Source organism: Drosophila santomea, chromosome 3L, assembly GCF_016746245.2.
Source record: "Drosophila santomea strain STO CAGO 1482 chromosome 3L, Prin_Dsan_1.1, whole genome shotgun sequence".
NCBI lineage: Eukaryota > Metazoa > Arthropoda > Insecta > Diptera > Drosophilidae > Drosophila > Drosophila santomea.
The window spans coordinates 12,800,765-12,817,791 of NC_053018.2; the positions used below are offsets into that span (position 1 = coordinate 12,800,765).

Genomic DNA, 17,027 nt, shown 5'->3' on the forward strand with positions numbered 1-17,027 from the left:
AAAAATAATAAATATACTTATTCAATGATCATTTTATAAATTCAAGAGAAATTATAAATATCACAGCTAAGTAAAAACGTTGATATTGCGAAAGCCCAAGAATTATAGGCATGATGACAGCTTGAGTAAGGATATTAATTCCTACCATAAAAAGCTGAAACCTTGTTGATATTTCGAGCAACTGGTATTCAAGTGGCATGATATTTAAGCAAAGATCGCTGGAAATGTTTCATATAAACCCGATTAGGAGAGATTAATTAGCGAGGATCGATAATGGCAGTTAACTAAAGCGCAATTCAGCGATGAAGATAATGACAGACGATAAATACAGTGCGAGTGCGATTGCGATTGCGAGTGCCTTGGAATTTGCTGATCTTATTAACGCTTTTGTGTCGCCACTTTTGGCCATCCCAACGCGCCACTTTGTTGCCACTTCCAGCTGGCGATCGCATGCACTTCCAGTTGCGAGTTGGGCGCACAATTGTGAAAAGTAAACAAACAAATGACTAGCCAAACAAAACAAATGGGCGTTGCCCGGGAATTGTGGGCAAAACAAGACCATCGACAGTTGTGAAAATGCATACCCCTGCTCTTTCCTTACCTTCCCTTTCCAATCCAATTCATTTGTATTCTTTTTCGCTTTCTTCTGCCTGGCGACCTCGCACCTGTCCATTAAATCAGCCAGCCGAAGCCCATGGAGCCCTACGATTGGTGGTTGCGATGGCCTCACTTCCAGTGAGCCGCGAATACGAGTCGCTGGCGGGGAATCGTATTGGAAGTGCGAAGAGAGAGCGGCCAAAGTGCCACCACCACACAAAACCGGGAGAACCGGGTGGGCGTTGCCCGAAAATGCTTACACTTCCAGGCTGCCGGCTCTTCATTGTTTTGTTGCTCGCTCCCAAGGCGAGCGGCATGCCCTCTTTCCCCCCCTTTGTAGCGGGGGAAACGGCATATTGTTGTCCCGCTCCCGCGCCAACTGCAGCGGAATGCGCCCCACCAACAGCAGCAACAACGACAGCAACAGCAACAACAGCAGCAACAACAGCAGCAAGACGGCCAACAGCAGCAAACACGGCCAACAGCAACGGCATTCGCAACCAGTTCGTGTTCGAACGTTATAAGGTGCACATCTGAAAGGGAGCGTGTGCTGAAGCGCCGCGTTTTTGCCGTCGATATTTCTCGTCGATTTCTCGTTGCCGCCGCGTTTTGCGTGTGCCAGCCAAATAATATACATAAACAAAATAAAATAAAAAAAAAATACAACACAAGTGACAGATACAACTGCAAATACCTAACAAATCCACGAGATACTTTCGGTTGGCCCAATGTCGTTTATGGTCGCTTTCGTGCCAGTGCCCACTGTGAACAGACCCAATCGAAACTGAGCTGTTAACCCGTTAAGCACATCCTTGGATGTAGCAGCTTCACCATATATCCTTCAGCAGACTGCCCACGAGAGCGAGTGAGAGAGAGTGTGAGATAGAGAGAGAGAAAGAAAGAGAGAGTATCTTAAGACTAGGTCTCATATAGTCGTATAGTCACATAGCGAAATGGCTGCCTACACACAATTCGGATACGGAGGCTTTCCGTCGGCCTCGCAGGTGGGTCTCCTAATCATTCAGATCTAGATATATACTAAGTATATACTATATAGTGGTTATTCATATTCATTAAGTCACAGAAGATCTCCAGATAAGCAGATGAAAGAACTGTCTATTAACTTGGAAATGAGATCTAAATTAAAGTCAATATTATTCATCAGACTGATAGTATCAGTATCAACAGATTATTATGATTGACTCAAAGATTCATAATTTGTATAATACTTGTAACAGCTTTTATTTATGGAGTAATTAAAGACAACAACCTTGTAAAATCATGTTTAAATTGAATTTGTCTATAGTCATCATTTGTATTCATACAACTTTTTAATTTCTCTATTTATAATCATCACTAACTTTGCTGGATTGCATCTCATCATGAAAACTAAACTAGTTAACGGCTAATAACTACATATTTTTTTAAATGTATTTCCTTGGATTGGTTGGGTTTAAAGTTAGACGCTTTTTTTTGGCAAACTTTTAATTCCAATTTTCAACTTTCATCTGAGTACTTCCACCGACTGCAGTCAAAGCTATCCGATTATTTGATCTTGAGGACCCACTACAGGGCAAAACCGCTAAAAGTCTTTGATTGTAGCGCTTTCGGACTTTTCACTAAGCAGCAAAAACAGCTGCTTGAGGCAAACTTTTTCCATGTTTATGACAGTAAATTGGTGGAAGCCCAGCAAAAAAGCATAATAAATCAGATGGCTGATAAATGGCCTGAGAAAAAGGCACTCCAAGGAATCAGTCGTTTTTGTCAACCTTTAAAATTCACACAAAAACTGTTTGCTGCTTTAAGGATTTTGCGCCAAATTACGAGGGCTGCAGGTGCAACTGCAATATTTGTAAAATATCATGATGGATTGCAAAAGTGGTAGAGATATTTGAGTAGAAGACCTAGAGTAAATTGAATTTGCCATTGATTGAGTTTGTCTGCGCTAGACTTTAATTTCCCAGGCTATGATACTTGGGCTTACCAATTGCATGGTTCTGCCTCCGAAGAACTCTGGCGTCTTTCCCATTTCGGACCACACGAGTCCAATTAACTAAAGTCGAAAACGAAAGCAAAAAAGAAAAAAAAAAATAAAAAGGGAAAAGGGAAAAGCCGTGGCAATCAGAAGGCCAAGAAGATGGGAGGTGCCGATTGAGGCACGCTCAGGTGAAACTGTTGAAAAGTCAATAAAATTCAATTGCGGCGATCGTAAATCATAAAATTCATAACCGTAAAGTGACAGCTGAGGGCAGGCCCTGGGAATGCCCTGTTGGCTACGTGAGGAGCATCCACATCCATTGATTCTGGAGATGGCAGATTGGATAGCATCGGGCATCCACCAAACGATCGATGGACCAATGACTTGGTCTCCTCTCTGATCTACTTTACATTGGCGACTGAGGGTTGAGGTTCCGGGTGAGGGTGAGGGTCCAAGTGGCGCTTATACTCCGGTGTTATCAACTTGGTCATCTGGCGGAGATTGTCGGGGGAGGGATTCGGATGCAGCAACGCGGTAGCCGGGCAACTTTGGTGGACCCACGAGATACAAGTTGCGATTAGATCGCTGCGTTTGCGATTCACAGAAATCTCCAAAGCCACTGAAACTGGACTGGGACTCAGAAGTTGGGTATCTGGCATTGGGCATTGAGCATTGGGTACTGGTTACTGGTACTGCTGGTACTGCTGCTTACTGGGCACACACATGGCCAGCAGATCTTATCTGCGCACTGTCGCCTGCCAGTCGTCGTCGTCGTCGTCGTCTGGATCCTCCAACTGCCAACATCGAAAGTTCCCCACGTTCCATGCGAAGACGTGGCCAATTCACATGGCCCACTGGACCAGTGGACGACTGGACCACTGGCGCTTCCTCCAAGCGGAAAGGTAGTGCAGGAATGGAGTCCTCTGCCTCATGAATAATGCATTCGCTCAAGGAGCTGAGGAATCTGGCAGGCGCATAGTGCTCCCTATATGGTGTCGCCTATCAGATCAGTTGTCATAATTCTCATATTGTTGTGCCGAGAAACTCTGGGAACGTTGAGCACAGCCTCCTCCTTTCCTTTCCTTTCCTTTCCTTTCGTTTCGATCGATCGCTGAACATTCCCATACAGATCGACCGAAATGTATTTGCTTTTTACTAATTAAAATCACGCGGCATGGTGGAAAACAAAAAAAAAAAAAAACATAAAACAACTGAATCATTCATTTGTAAAATTTTGATAAATGGCTGTGCGTTTTCATATTTCTTTTTTTTTGGTTTCGATGTCCCTATATAGATATAGAGGCAGCGATCTTGGCCTCGAAATTCTATTATTTGTGCGTTTCAGCACGACTCAAAAAAAAAAAGGAAATTTTTACTTTATTAATTATGATCGGACAGGCGACCTTCTAGTGGATCACTCACCTGCTGAATTTCAAGAGGATCAATCCCGAATCGATCGCATCTGATAATTATAAAATAATATGCATGTGCTGCTTTGTTTTTCGGGCGAAGAAAAAGGTTCTATTGTCAGATTATGTTAATGACGCGGAATAATTATGCGTTCTGGTGGCTGCATTTAAGTTTTGACCGCGAATTTCGCCACAGAAGCCGTGTAAGCCGGGCTAAAATTGTTGCTGCCCAGATATTATGACCTTTTGCTGGGCATTTCGATCAATTTGTAGCTGTCCATCAGGCGGAGCACTCAACTTAATTATGGGTTCGATGCGCCGATATTTTCGCCCAGAAGAGCGAAGTCTTTAGATTCCAGACTTGAAGACTTTAAGACTTACAGACTTCAAACTTCAGGACTTCCAGACTTCAGACTGTGAAAATTGAAGCAGTCCGCTCGTTTTGCAGATTGCCCGCGGTAATTTTCAGAAGCCTTTATGCCAGCATGTTGCCCAACTCCATCTCCATCTGCATCATCGCCAGGCATCTCCAGGCATCTCCAGGCATCTGAAGGCATCCATATCCATATCGATCCGATCTTGGATGGGTCCGAAAAGTCGGTCTGGTGCGGACCTATAGGCGTCGGCTGCCACACCCTCATTGATTTCTGGCATCTTTCAAAATGCCCCCAGACAACTGGCTTCATGGGCTTGGCGCATTTTGCATATTAATTGCCAAGTGAGTGGCGCATGCCATAGGCGAAGCTCCACTGTAAAGATGGAGGACATCACATCAGGTTGCCCCGTTGCCGATCCGGCACTTGAAATCGATTTGCTTGGTAATTGATCTGGCCGCCATTGCAACGAAGTTCGCGTATCCTGAACTCCACATCCAAAGTACTCCATTGATTAAGGGAACTTAATCGCCGCGGGATTATGAATCCCGTCCATCTTCTGCGCTTTTCAGTGGCCAGTGGCCAGTGGCATTGATTGTGTGTTAACACCATATTCGCTTACATGCTATCGATGCATCTTGTAATGGGCCTACTGTCGATTTTTCGAATTAAATTCGCAATTACCCAGCGATTCAGGCGGATTTGGTGTCTTCAGTAGGAGGAGGAGGATGGTCGGCTACATGGGCTGATGGGGTGGGTAAACAACATTGCCGGACATCAATATTTATGAAGTTTCCAGTACGGCAGTTAGCATGACTTACTCGGCATTATGCTGCAGAAAATTAGCCATTATACATGGACGTGCGTTTCCTGTGCCGCGATGTGATGGAGGCATCTACTCCCAGGCAGGTTTTCATCCTCGCCTCTTGGCGAACAAGTTGACATCTAGTTTATGGCGCTGTTCAAGGATAGTTTGGATAATTATTAAATTACTTCTCAATTTTCTAGCTACTTGCGGCGAAATATTGGTTATTAGAAGTACAAGAACTGTTAATAATGTCTTGGTTTTTTACATGGTTTCGATTACTGTGAATAACTCTTTAACAAATTTCACTTCATTTGAAATAGAATCGGATATATATTTATTTATATATTCCACTGCAAAATAAATAAGTGACAGAAATCATTCGCCAGAATTCTGTGGAGGTAACCTTCCTTAGATCCATCAAAGAAAACTATCTTATCAATAATAAACAATAAACTAATTCATTGGCGAACTGTTTTTAGATAAACACTGTCAGTTTAGGGACTGAGTTTTGTGTTCGAAATGAAATATTTTCATTCAATGGCACAATGATTGGGGGCTTCTTGGAAGACCCACCTCTTCGGGCAGCGAGTGTGGGGTTTTATCGGAGGTTCGTATCTCTATAAGGTGTTCAAAATGACCCTTTTGCGGCCGAGGGAAAATATTTCTCGATCATCTTCGGCCTTTGGTGTTTGAAATAAAAATTAAAATGGCCCCTTGATTAACATGCATTAGTTATGTAAACCAGTGGCGATGTGTGTTTATATATCACTTAAGGCTATCATTCGACTGCCTTTCGAGTTTAGAAGTACCTGAACAGTGGGAAAATATAATATGATTTCGATAATGTCAACTTCATTTTTGACATCATCAGTTTGGCTGGTAAATTCATTAAAGGCAATCCGATACATAAAATTAATGAAGTTTTTTACATCTGAAACATTTTATATCACTATGTTAGGCTTACCCCGAAAAATGTTTAAGAATTAAATTAAAAAATGTTAAAATAATGATTTATTAAGAGGTTACTTAGAATTTTGTTAAATTACCATATATTGCTTTTAAATTAGCTTTGTATTTTTCTACTGTGCATTCAACTTAATATACCCATAAGATAAGCGGCGGAAACCGCGAATTTGTGTTTCAATTTGCGACGAACTTGCACTGAAGAGCCTCTTCCCATCCGATCTCTTCCAGCTCCTGCCCCCCAGTGTCCAGCCGACGGAGGACGCTTCCGCGAACGTGAACGTGAATGTGAATGTGAACGAGGCGCTGGTGATGACAAACGCCCCGGCGATGAGCCCCACGGGAGGTCAGGATTGCCAGGGCAGCCAGCCCCCGGGCGGAGCTGGCGGAGATGCCTCCTCGGGGGCGCTGAGTCCCAATGCGCTTTCGCAGAACTCGAATGCGGCGACGGTGGTTGGCGCAGGAGGTGGATCCTCGGCGGGCGGAGGAGGACCCGCGGATCTGGCCACCGGTGGCTCCCTGGACGGCAACGGCGTGGGCACGACGCCCACTGCTGGTGTTGCTGGTGGTGGTGGTGGATCATGCTGCGAGAACGGGCGGCCCATAATGACCGACCCGGTGTCGGGTCAGACGGTCTGCTCCTGCCAGTACGACTCCGCCCGCCTCGCCCTCTCCAGCTACTCCCGCCTCCCGGCGGCCAGCGTCGGCGTCTACGGCACGCCGTACCCCTCCACGGACCAGAATCCCTACCAGAGCATCGGAGTGGACAGCTCTGCCTTCTACTCGCCGCTGGTGAGTGCACTTGTACAACATAAGGGGGAACACTCGCAAGAAATTTTGACAGCTTTTATATACCCAAAATTATTATTTAGAATGTTAAACCAATTTTCTAAAAATATTATACAAATTATTAATAAGTCAAGAAAATGAAGGTTCATATTATTTATAATTTTAATTTACATTTAATTCAAATCTGTTTAGCTTTTTTCAATAACTATTGTAGTGGCTTTATTATTGACCTTTGCCATTAATTAAATTCATGTAATGATATTTTTTTGGCATCAATCAAATAGTTATTTTTAAGGTCACTTAAAATGAGTGTATTTATTTTTCCGAGTGTGTTGGCCAAGAGCCATGGGCCAGAGGGCTAAATGGATTATCTCAACGTATGACTTTAATTGTGTAGTCAGTGGCTTTTGTCCGCAGCTTATGAGGGAGACAAAAACAACGACAACGACAACGACAACAACAACGACAAAGACAACGACAACGACAACAAAACTACAAAGCAGCAACATCGATGGCTTGTCAATGCAGTCGACTAAATCGAATTATCATTATGGCTGACTGAAGCTCAGTCAAACCTCATTTGACTCCGTATCGGGGGTTTAGTTTCTCTGGGACTCAATTCCATACCCATACCCATAGCCATTCAGAGTTCCATCCCCCCGATGGCCAATCCTTTTCTATCGCCGTCTATCCATCCACCTAATTTATAAGCCCGTTTACTCCGCCGCTTCCCTGCAAACTGACAACTGCCGACTTCCATTGCGATATTCGATACTTTGCATAAAGAAAGGCAAAATCATTGGTAACAAAACATATTGCCCCATGGCCTCAATTACACTCCACTCTCTTCGTGTATGTGTGGGCTAATCAAGCTTATGTCGCTGTGTGTGTGAGCGCCCACACAGTGGGGGGCAGTAATAATAATAATAATAGCAGTACTTTGCCTGCAAAACCTATTTATTATAATAGCAAAACAGTTTTAGGATATCCTGAACAACAATTTACTAAGTTAGTAATTTATAAACATTGCATATTTATGGTTAACATAGAGGCAGCTTTATATATTTATATGTATGTGCTTAAAAGTTAAATTAAACCATTTATCTATATAACGTTTGATTGAAAACATTAAAGTTTTACTTAAAATGCAATTTTATTTAACGATTTTTCAATACTTAGTGAGCTAAACTAATGTTAAGCAACTTTTTCCATTTTAATTTGAAATTTATTATTCTCTATGTTTTTTGATAAGAAGAACTTGTGCTTATTATGTTAATAATATTTTTTGAATAATTAATAGATGGTTTAAAAACACTTTGAAAGACTCTATTCTTCTTCAATTTTTTTTTTATTATTTTATCCCTATTATTGTGTCCCCAACTGTGCTCGTAGAGTCTCTAAGTGACCGCTGAAATGTACACGAGCACAGCATGACTGAAGCAAAACACATTGTGCTTGCTGCTGCTTTGCTTTTGCTTTTGCTTTGCTTTTCAGGCTGCTGGCCTGAATGAAAGGCCAACGCAAACAAACAAACAAACACACAAAATTGGCAACAATATGTATAACAACAATGTGGACAGTATTTAGCCTTGGCAAATAGCTAACTGCCCGAGATGGATAGGCTTAGCTAGAAGTGCCCAAATAATCGAGCAAGTGTTTTATAAGGACATCATGTTGCCGCATCGCACAGCAGATAAATATTTTCATCGACGTGGCTTGTGTGCAAAATTTCAGTATCTAGTAACTATTTGTCAAGAAATGTGTTGGCAATACTTAATCGAACCTCTTAATTTGTAATAGCAGCTAAAAGTGACTTAAATCTCGAAAGCAATCAAAAACATTTCGAAAATTTGGATATAGTTTTGTCCATAGCTTGGTAAAGTGGCATGTCACTGTTTTAAATATTGTTACAAGATTCTATAAATTATACGTTCTTGCCCATAATAACTCCGCGCAATTTCAAGAATCACGTTTCATAAATTGGTCCTAATTTCGAGAAATCCTAAGACACTTGTCCGACTTTGTCAACAGTATTTCCCCGATGTTTACGAGCGCTGTAATAAGCACATTAGTTTGAACGATCTAATTAATATGAACGAACACAGGGTCTAATCAACTTGGGCGGCTCTCGACGAGTACTTCAAAGAAAACCTCCTTCAGATGGCAGTGATGTGAGCGAGGGAAAAGGGAAACCCCCGGGAAAGGAGAGGAAAAGCGGAGGAAATGGGGCGGGAATGGCAGCGGCAGCCACCAAAGTGTCATGTTAAATTGTTATTTACAACAACAGGAAATTCATTCGTTCTTTATTTTTCTCCTCTTTTTTTGTATTTTGTTTTTTTTTGGTCTTTATTTTTTCTTTTTTCTGGCAAGCACCTGAGCGAGTGTCTTTTTTTTTATCGGCTGTCACGAAGCGCATACTTTTAATTAAGAAAATATCTCGGAGTTGCCTCGATAAGATGTCGCCGGAATTTCGAATTTCGAATTTGGCAGGTGTTAATAACCGAGTTCATTTCCTTTTCGGGGGTAGAGAGATCTAGCAAAATCTCACTTCTGACATTTCCCCACAACCAATCGTTTCGATTGGGCAAATAAATCTTGTGTAGGGCGATTCCAATACCTGTTCGTATATGTATACATATGTATTTACGACATTTTGATAAATATATTTGTCACTCGGCAGCGGCGGCGGCGGCGGTTTTCTGGCCATAATGAAAGAAAAAAGGGGGTGGGGTGAAAAATTAATAAACAACGGCATACATGATGTTAAGCAATTAAAAATGTTAATACCGTTTCATAAATCAAGAGCTCACACAAAAGCCCGGCTCGACAGGGCCAACCAGATTGGACGGCGATCTGGCCAATAGTTGTCGCTCATAAATCCGGCTGTCATTTTCCGAGGGCATAAATCGCCGCATGCCACAAACAGAAATCGAGCCAAATTAAAATTCAAAGTGTTCGAGCTGTGCTTTTTTGTTTTTATTTGGACTTAACCGCTTTTAAATCTAATAACAATAATCGGCGCATCGACTTGGTTAATACACGTAACAAATACCAAAATTTTGTCTGCCTTAAATTATGTATTTTTCTGTATCGCTGCGTGTATCTTTGGCTCTAAAATATGGCCAACATCTGGGCATTTGCTTGTTCGCCAGCTCGGCCTGCGAAATATGTTGCCAAATTATAGATTCCATGTTAACAAAATTGTCAACTTCGAATAGTGTGGGAAAATACTATGTTCGCTAATAACTCAATTCCATGGCTCTTACTGAATCACTGAATTCTCCATCGTTTATTGTTTATTGTTAATCGTTTATCGTTTTTCCATTTTCAGAGCAATCCGTACGGACTGAAGGACACGGGCGCAGGTCCGGAGATGGGAGCTTGGACTTCGGCTGGACTTCAGCCCACTACGGGCTACTATTCCTACGATCCCATGTCGGCCTACGGGTAAGAATTATTTAATTTAATTTCATTTAATTTCCTTCAATTAGTTTTCGTTTTGATTGCGAAAAATGTGGCAGCATCAAATGTGTCTGCGGCATAATTAATTGCGTCTAATAGAAAATAAATAGAAAGCCTTTTAGCCCAATTTAAATACAAGTAGATGGGGTCGCGCCAAATCAAATGCAATTGGGCGCCCATAATTAATTACAAAATATTTGCGAGTACTTGAAATTGATTTGAATTTAATTGCCTGCGGCGGCTGCGCCAGCCCTGCACTCCCCACTTTTCCGGCGTTTTCCTACAATTTCCCGCGATTTTCCCCCGCCCAAAGAAATGGCGCAATTGCCGCAAGGGACGGGCTATAATAAAATTTGAATTGTTCGAAACTGTATGAGAGCGCGAAATTATTTATTTATGATTGCTGCAAAAATAATAGCAGTTAATTGCACGCCAGTGCGCGCAACGCACCACATACACTGGACTTTAAATGTATACAGATGTGTGACTTACACTGAGAGAAAGTTGGGGGTCATTAATCATTTGTTCAAAAAGTTTGGTTCGTTTAAATGTGATAAAAATGTAATTATTACAGCAATTTATATGTCTGTTTACACACTGTTGCTGAACTGACTTCTAATTACGAAAAATGATTACTTTTAAAGAGTTCACTTAAAATATAATTAATTAAGAATGGAATTCAATTTTAATTTACAAAAATATATATATTTTTAAGGTTTTTCCTAAAACTTAATAAATAAAGAAAGGAATTGAAGTTAGGAACCTTTTCTAAAGAGTGAATAAACTGCGTAAACTGTGACAGGTATTCCCTTCACTTATTCTCCGTGTAAGTGCGTGATTTTCCGGAATGTGCCGTATAATTAGCACCTATTAAATAAATATTTTGAGCATATAAAAAACACGGAGAATTTGTTGTTGTGTATGCACATACATTAAGCCCTAAGTATGTACACACGTGGGTGCATACACAAGTGCGTACGCACATATACTCAAATGAGGAGTACACAGGAGTGAGATTCGATGGACAGGAGGCATGAATCGCCTCATTCCGAACCCAAATCGGGGGAAGAGTCGGTTGAAAGGCTGAAAGACTGAGTGGCATGCAACGGCTGCGGCTTCCCGTTGGACCGTCGGTGTGGACGGTATCGTTTGGTTTGGTTTGGTTTGGTTTGGTTGGGTCGACTGTGGATTGGTTTGGTTCGCTTTCGTTTGGGCCCGGCTTGCGTGCGGAAAGCCCATGAAATCGAGCCGCAGTGAGCTAAGTGAATGAATGAGTGAGTGAGTTGTAAGCGATACATGTTGATTGGAGGGGGGGCGGCTCTGGTGAGGGGGGTGTGTTGCATGGAGGAAGGGGCAGGTGGCCGGTGGCAGGGCGGTCGGTAGGCGGGCGGTAGTGGTAGAGGGGGACGGTGAGGTGTGAGCCGCAAATGAACGCCATGTTGGCCGCCATATTGAGCGGCAGTACATACGCACTTACTTACCAATCTACCGGTGTTTGTATGTATTGCGACCTGTGTGTGCAGTACACTAAGCGAAAAAGCCTAATCAAAAGTCGGGAGTGATAAGAATTATTCCAAAACAGTTGGTTCTATAAACAACTCAGCGCTTGAGAATCACTTTGTTCTGTACTTGAAATTTATATTAAGAAGTGTGATTTTATATATGTAATTTAATAATACGTAACTGATAAAATATATTTGAGAAGTACTGATTAATTAAGGCAATAATTGACCAAATTAAAAGTAGATCTGCCAAACCATCGTAATTGTAAAACTGGAGCTCACACGTTCTATATTTTATACAAAGATACTACAGCTTTAATATATTTTATTGCTCCGACAATTTCGATTAAATCTAGATACGAGTATAATTATAAATGACATTATTTTGTAATTACACTTTTTTAAATGTATTTTTTTCTGTGCGTAGGCGTGTACGTATTCACGGGTTGACAAACATTTAAGAGAGCAACGGTTGCGCTTTGTTTTGCCCATTGTCACAAATTGGCAACGGAGTGGGAAACTGCGGAGCGGGAAACTCGATGGAAAGGTGGAAAATCCGACTGACTGACTGACAGTCAGCCGGTTGGTCTATCTGTGTGTCTGAAAGAATGTCTGTCTGTCTGTCTGTCTGGCAGATGGCAATTGCATGGGGCTGTAAATAGCTTGAGCAGGAGGTGGTGAGTGGGTGGATCTGTGGATGGGTGGATAGGTGGGTGGGTGGCTTTGGTGGAATGACAGGCAACGTAATTACCCAGTGACAGGCATGAAACGTGTCTGCTCACGGGAGCCAATGTCATTTGTGCTGGCAGCCAGCGTTATTTGTTCGAAATGCGAAATGCGAGCGACCAAACGAGCGCCAGTGAAAATCGCAACTTGGAGATAATGGCCGCCGTAATTGGTGGCTCCCAACCAAATTGCATGTGGCTCGAACAAAAGCTGAAATGTAAATGGGTGTAAGCCGGTCTAAAACTAATAAGCGCGGCATATTCGGCCAACCGCTATATGCGGCTATACTACATATATGTGACCATATGGCCGTGTCCGTGTGTTTGTGTGAACAAGAATGTGATTTGTTAACAAGATTATGGCCCGCCAGCAACAACAGCAGCCAAATCATTTTTTTAATTTTGTTTACGAGTTATGCCAAAAGAACGCAGACTTATGTGCACATGCACACACTGGCGGGGCACTGCAATTATATGGCGAATACAAAAATAGGATGCGTGCCAATTACGGACAAATTGATGTTTGTTAGCTTGTAAAACATAACAGCACAAAAAGCCCACAAAGCGTATCACTCGCCTCAGATCCGTCGAATCCAACGAATCCGTCTACCGAACTACGCGATAATGATATAGCCGGGCTATATAGCTACGCCTTTGGCCGATGTAGCCGATGTAGCCGATGTGGGGTTACGTGCCGAAAATTACGGGCTTCACAACCTCTGGTCACGGTTATTGGACAAATCTTACTCCATTAGTGGTACAGTGAAAGATCCCTGTGCGGGACACAATATTATTATCTAGGGTGTTATTATGTAGAAAACTTTTATGAATAGTTCATGTCTACATACATTATCAGACTTAGTAAACATTTATTCTTAATAGTTCACTAAAATTAACATTCAAATAAACAAATTTAATTTTTCTAGAATTTCTTATTTTTTAAATAATTACTAAGTAAGTAAAATATCCTTGTTCTCTTTCGCAAACGCAGAACATGCCAAATAGTAATAAAGAGTATTTTCTTATACATTTTTAATAATATTTTTCTATCAATCTGCTTATTAAAGTAGTTCTTCCTGACCCAAAATAAAAAACAGATTGTAGGGGGAACATACACCGCACTTAGTTGCCTGAATGCAAATTCACGAGTCCTCCTCCAAACTCTTGTGCTAATCACTATGAACATCCTGCACATTGCACGCAATCGAGATGTAAAAAAAGATAAAAAAAAAAGTGGAGAAAAAAGTGGGGAAAAAGCAGAAGGATCAAGGAGAAAGGACGTCGAATTTACGTGCGACGGGCAGCGAGGCCGAGATTCGTTCTTTATCTTGTTGTAAAATTCACCGCACACAAACTGTTGATTGTGGCTCCATAAAAATCCCATGAAAAAGGACCAAACGCAAAATAAAGCAGGACGAAAAGGGATTGGCAGTGGGGGATTGTGAGGCTTGGGAGGATTTGGGAAAAACCCGAAAGTGAAAAGCGGATGAGCCGGATGTGCAGTGGAGTTCGCCAGGGGTTGGGGTCTTAATTTAGCTAGGAACTTCTGGTGGGTGGCAGGACCAGAACCAACCCACCAAAAGACCATTATTGCAGAGGACGAATGGCGGATGATGGAGGAGCCTCTGGTGGGTTGAAAAAAAAATGCGATAAGTGCACTGGCACTGGCACTGACGAAGTGAACCTAGAACTGGCGGAGTGGAGGATATGGAACAACTGGATCACCCGGTGGCACCCACTTGTCCTCCTCGTTATTGCCGGAGACGCTGTTTTCGGTCCAATGTTGTTGCTTTTTGTGGCCGTGCCCTGTTTCACAACTATGTTTTACAATATTTTGACGTTGTATTACACTGGCAGAGAGACGAGATTCCGGGGGGGAAACAGTGGTAGGTTGTAGGAAAACATCAATTTGAGTTTTCCGCATTTTTAATGAATTTCCATGTTTCGCTGCTGCAACGAATTTTTTTTGGGCCACGCAATTAGAAAGATAATACTACTGCAATTTTATCAAAGAGTACAAAGCCCTTTTAAATGTTGAGTTTTCTGGGTATAGATACAAATTATAGGTTCTTAAAAAATACTTTAGTTTCAAAGATATATAGCTACCTGTTGTTAAGCTCTAAATAAATCTATATAGATAGTATAAAACTTAAAAAACTATTCCTTTGTGATTACGATAATGTTGGTTGCATCTGTTCTCTAAACAGAGGATTGCTTGTGTCTAATTCCAGCTATGGAGCCAGTTACGACCTGGCAGCTCGTCGCAAGAACGCCACTCGGGAGTCCACGGCCACGTTGAAGGCCTGGCTGAATGAGCACAAGAAGAACCCATATCCCACGAAGGGCGAGAAGATCATGCTGGCCATCATCACGAAGATGACCCTCACCCAGGTGTCCACGTGGTTCGCCAATGCGCGGCGTCGACTGAAGAAGGAGAACAAGATGACGTGGGAGCCGAAGAATCGCACGGATGACGATGATGATGCCTTGGTATCGGACGATGAGAAGGACAAGGAGGACTTGGAGCCGAGCAAGGGCAGCCAGAGTGGCAGTTTGGCCAAAGGTATAGCTTATTACGGGGGGTCTCCATAGGGTTTACCTACTTACAGCTGCTGTTTCTTTTAATCAGATGAGACCAAAGAGGAGGAGGATGCCATAGATGAGGACCAGAAGTGCCTCGGTCAGGCGAACATACTGCGTGCCGGCTTTGGTTATTCCGCAGCCGGTAGTGGTGCTGGTGGTGGTGGCTACCCCGGTGGCGGTGGCTCCTCCAGTGGTCACCCCGGTGGCTACCATCCGTATCATCATCAGCATCCCGCTTACTATCAGGCTGGCCAGCAGGGCGGTATGCTGCCATTTCATGGGGAGAACTCCAAGCTGCAGACGGATCTTGGGGATCCAAAAAACCAGCTAGGCCGGGACTGTGGCGTGCCGATTCCAGCTACCAAGCCGAAGATCTGGAGTCTGGCCGACACAGTTGGCTGCAAGACACCGCCGCCGGCTTACATGGGTCACCAATCGATGCCGCTGCAGCAGCAGCAGCAGCAGCAGCAGCAGCAACAGCAGCAGCAGCAACAGGCGCAGCAACACCAGTATCCAGCATCGGAGGCAGGACGAGATCAGCAGCTGTTCAATGGAGCCGCCACTCCATACCTGAGGCCGCTCACCACGGCCTACGGGGGTTTTCTAGGGGCTACGACCCAGCAGCTGCATACTACGAGCAACAGTATCCCCTACAGCAATATGCCCCCGGCGCAGCAGCAGCCGCAGCAGCAGCAGCAGCAGTTGCAGCAGGGCGGTACCATCCATACTACGGGAAGTTCGACCAGCGGACCAATACCGCTGCAGTTTCACAATCGGCATCCGCAGCAGCAGCAGCTGCAGCAGCAGCAGCAGCAATCTCAATCCACAGCGAGTCAGCGGGCGATGGGGTTTCTCGAAGCCCAACCAGATACTCCACCCCAAACTCCGCCGAATATGAAGGTGCTGAGCGGAGCTTTGAGTCTCCTGCCTACCGCTTCTCAAGTCCCTATGACCGCTACCTGTCGCAGCAGTAACGCCTTCGGCTTCCCCGCCACCTCTGGTTACCCCATGAACTTCTCGGCCAGATTGGGGGAGTACTCCCCGCGGGATGACTACAGCAGCGGGAACAGCAGCAGCAGCAGCTCCTCATCGCCGCAGCTGCACAGGAATGAGCCCATGTTCAAGCCGCTCTTCAAGAAGTTCACCAACTAATCGAGTATGGTACTATATATAGTCCTATATAGTACTATATGCTACTTTGTGGGATCGTGCAAGAGCCAGACGGATTGTGTAATATTAACTGTAGCCGTTTAGCGCGTTAAGTAACTTCAAGTTTCATTCAAGTTATGCATCTACATATGTATCTAAGAGTATCTAGAGTACCAGATCAAATGTTTCTCTTCTGAAAACTGCAATGTAAGCCTAGGCTAAACACAAAACACTAAATATTAAATACTAAATTAGCGCATTAAGATTGTAAACTGTGATACGTTTTTCATTGTCTAACAGACTTCACACTAAACACTTCGTCTATATGGAACACATAATCTAAATAATTTTAGCTCGTTTAATAAAATTCTTTATAATCATGAAATGCCTACCTAGAGTGTTATTAATTTGGTTTGTGGTTATTATATTGAAAAATGGTATTATTGGTGATGACAACATCTTATATGAGAAATAAGAGTAAGTATTTGTTGTAAATGTGTTACTAATTATATGATTATTCTGGTTTTGCCACAAAACTAAATCACTTAAAGTATACTGTGCCTTAATAAAGAGCAAATAACAAGTTTTTCTTATTTTGCTAATTAAGTAACTACCTCTTTCTATCATTTAATTCAATGGCATTTTGCATACTAGCAAGATGTGAATGGGAAAAACTTTTTGGTTTTGG

At 42.8% G+C, this 17,027-nt stretch overlaps 1 protein-coding gene across 1 annotated transcript; it reads left to right on the plus strand.

The window, feature by feature from the left end:
- The first annotated feature begins 665 nt into the window (after positions 1–665).
- Positions 666–16,678, plus strand: LOC120449025 (homeobox protein araucan). Its single transcript, XM_039631306.2, has 5 exons — positions 666–1,601; positions 6,361–6,921; positions 10,250–10,365; positions 14,839–15,170; positions 15,237–16,678. The coding sequence occupies exons 1-5, from the start codon at positions 1,551–1,553 to the stop codon at positions 16,340–16,342; spliced, it is 2,166 nt and encodes a 721-aa protein (XP_039487240.1). The 5' UTR covers positions 666–1,550; the 3' UTR covers positions 16,343–16,678.
- Positions 16,679–17,027: the final 349 nt, after the last annotated feature.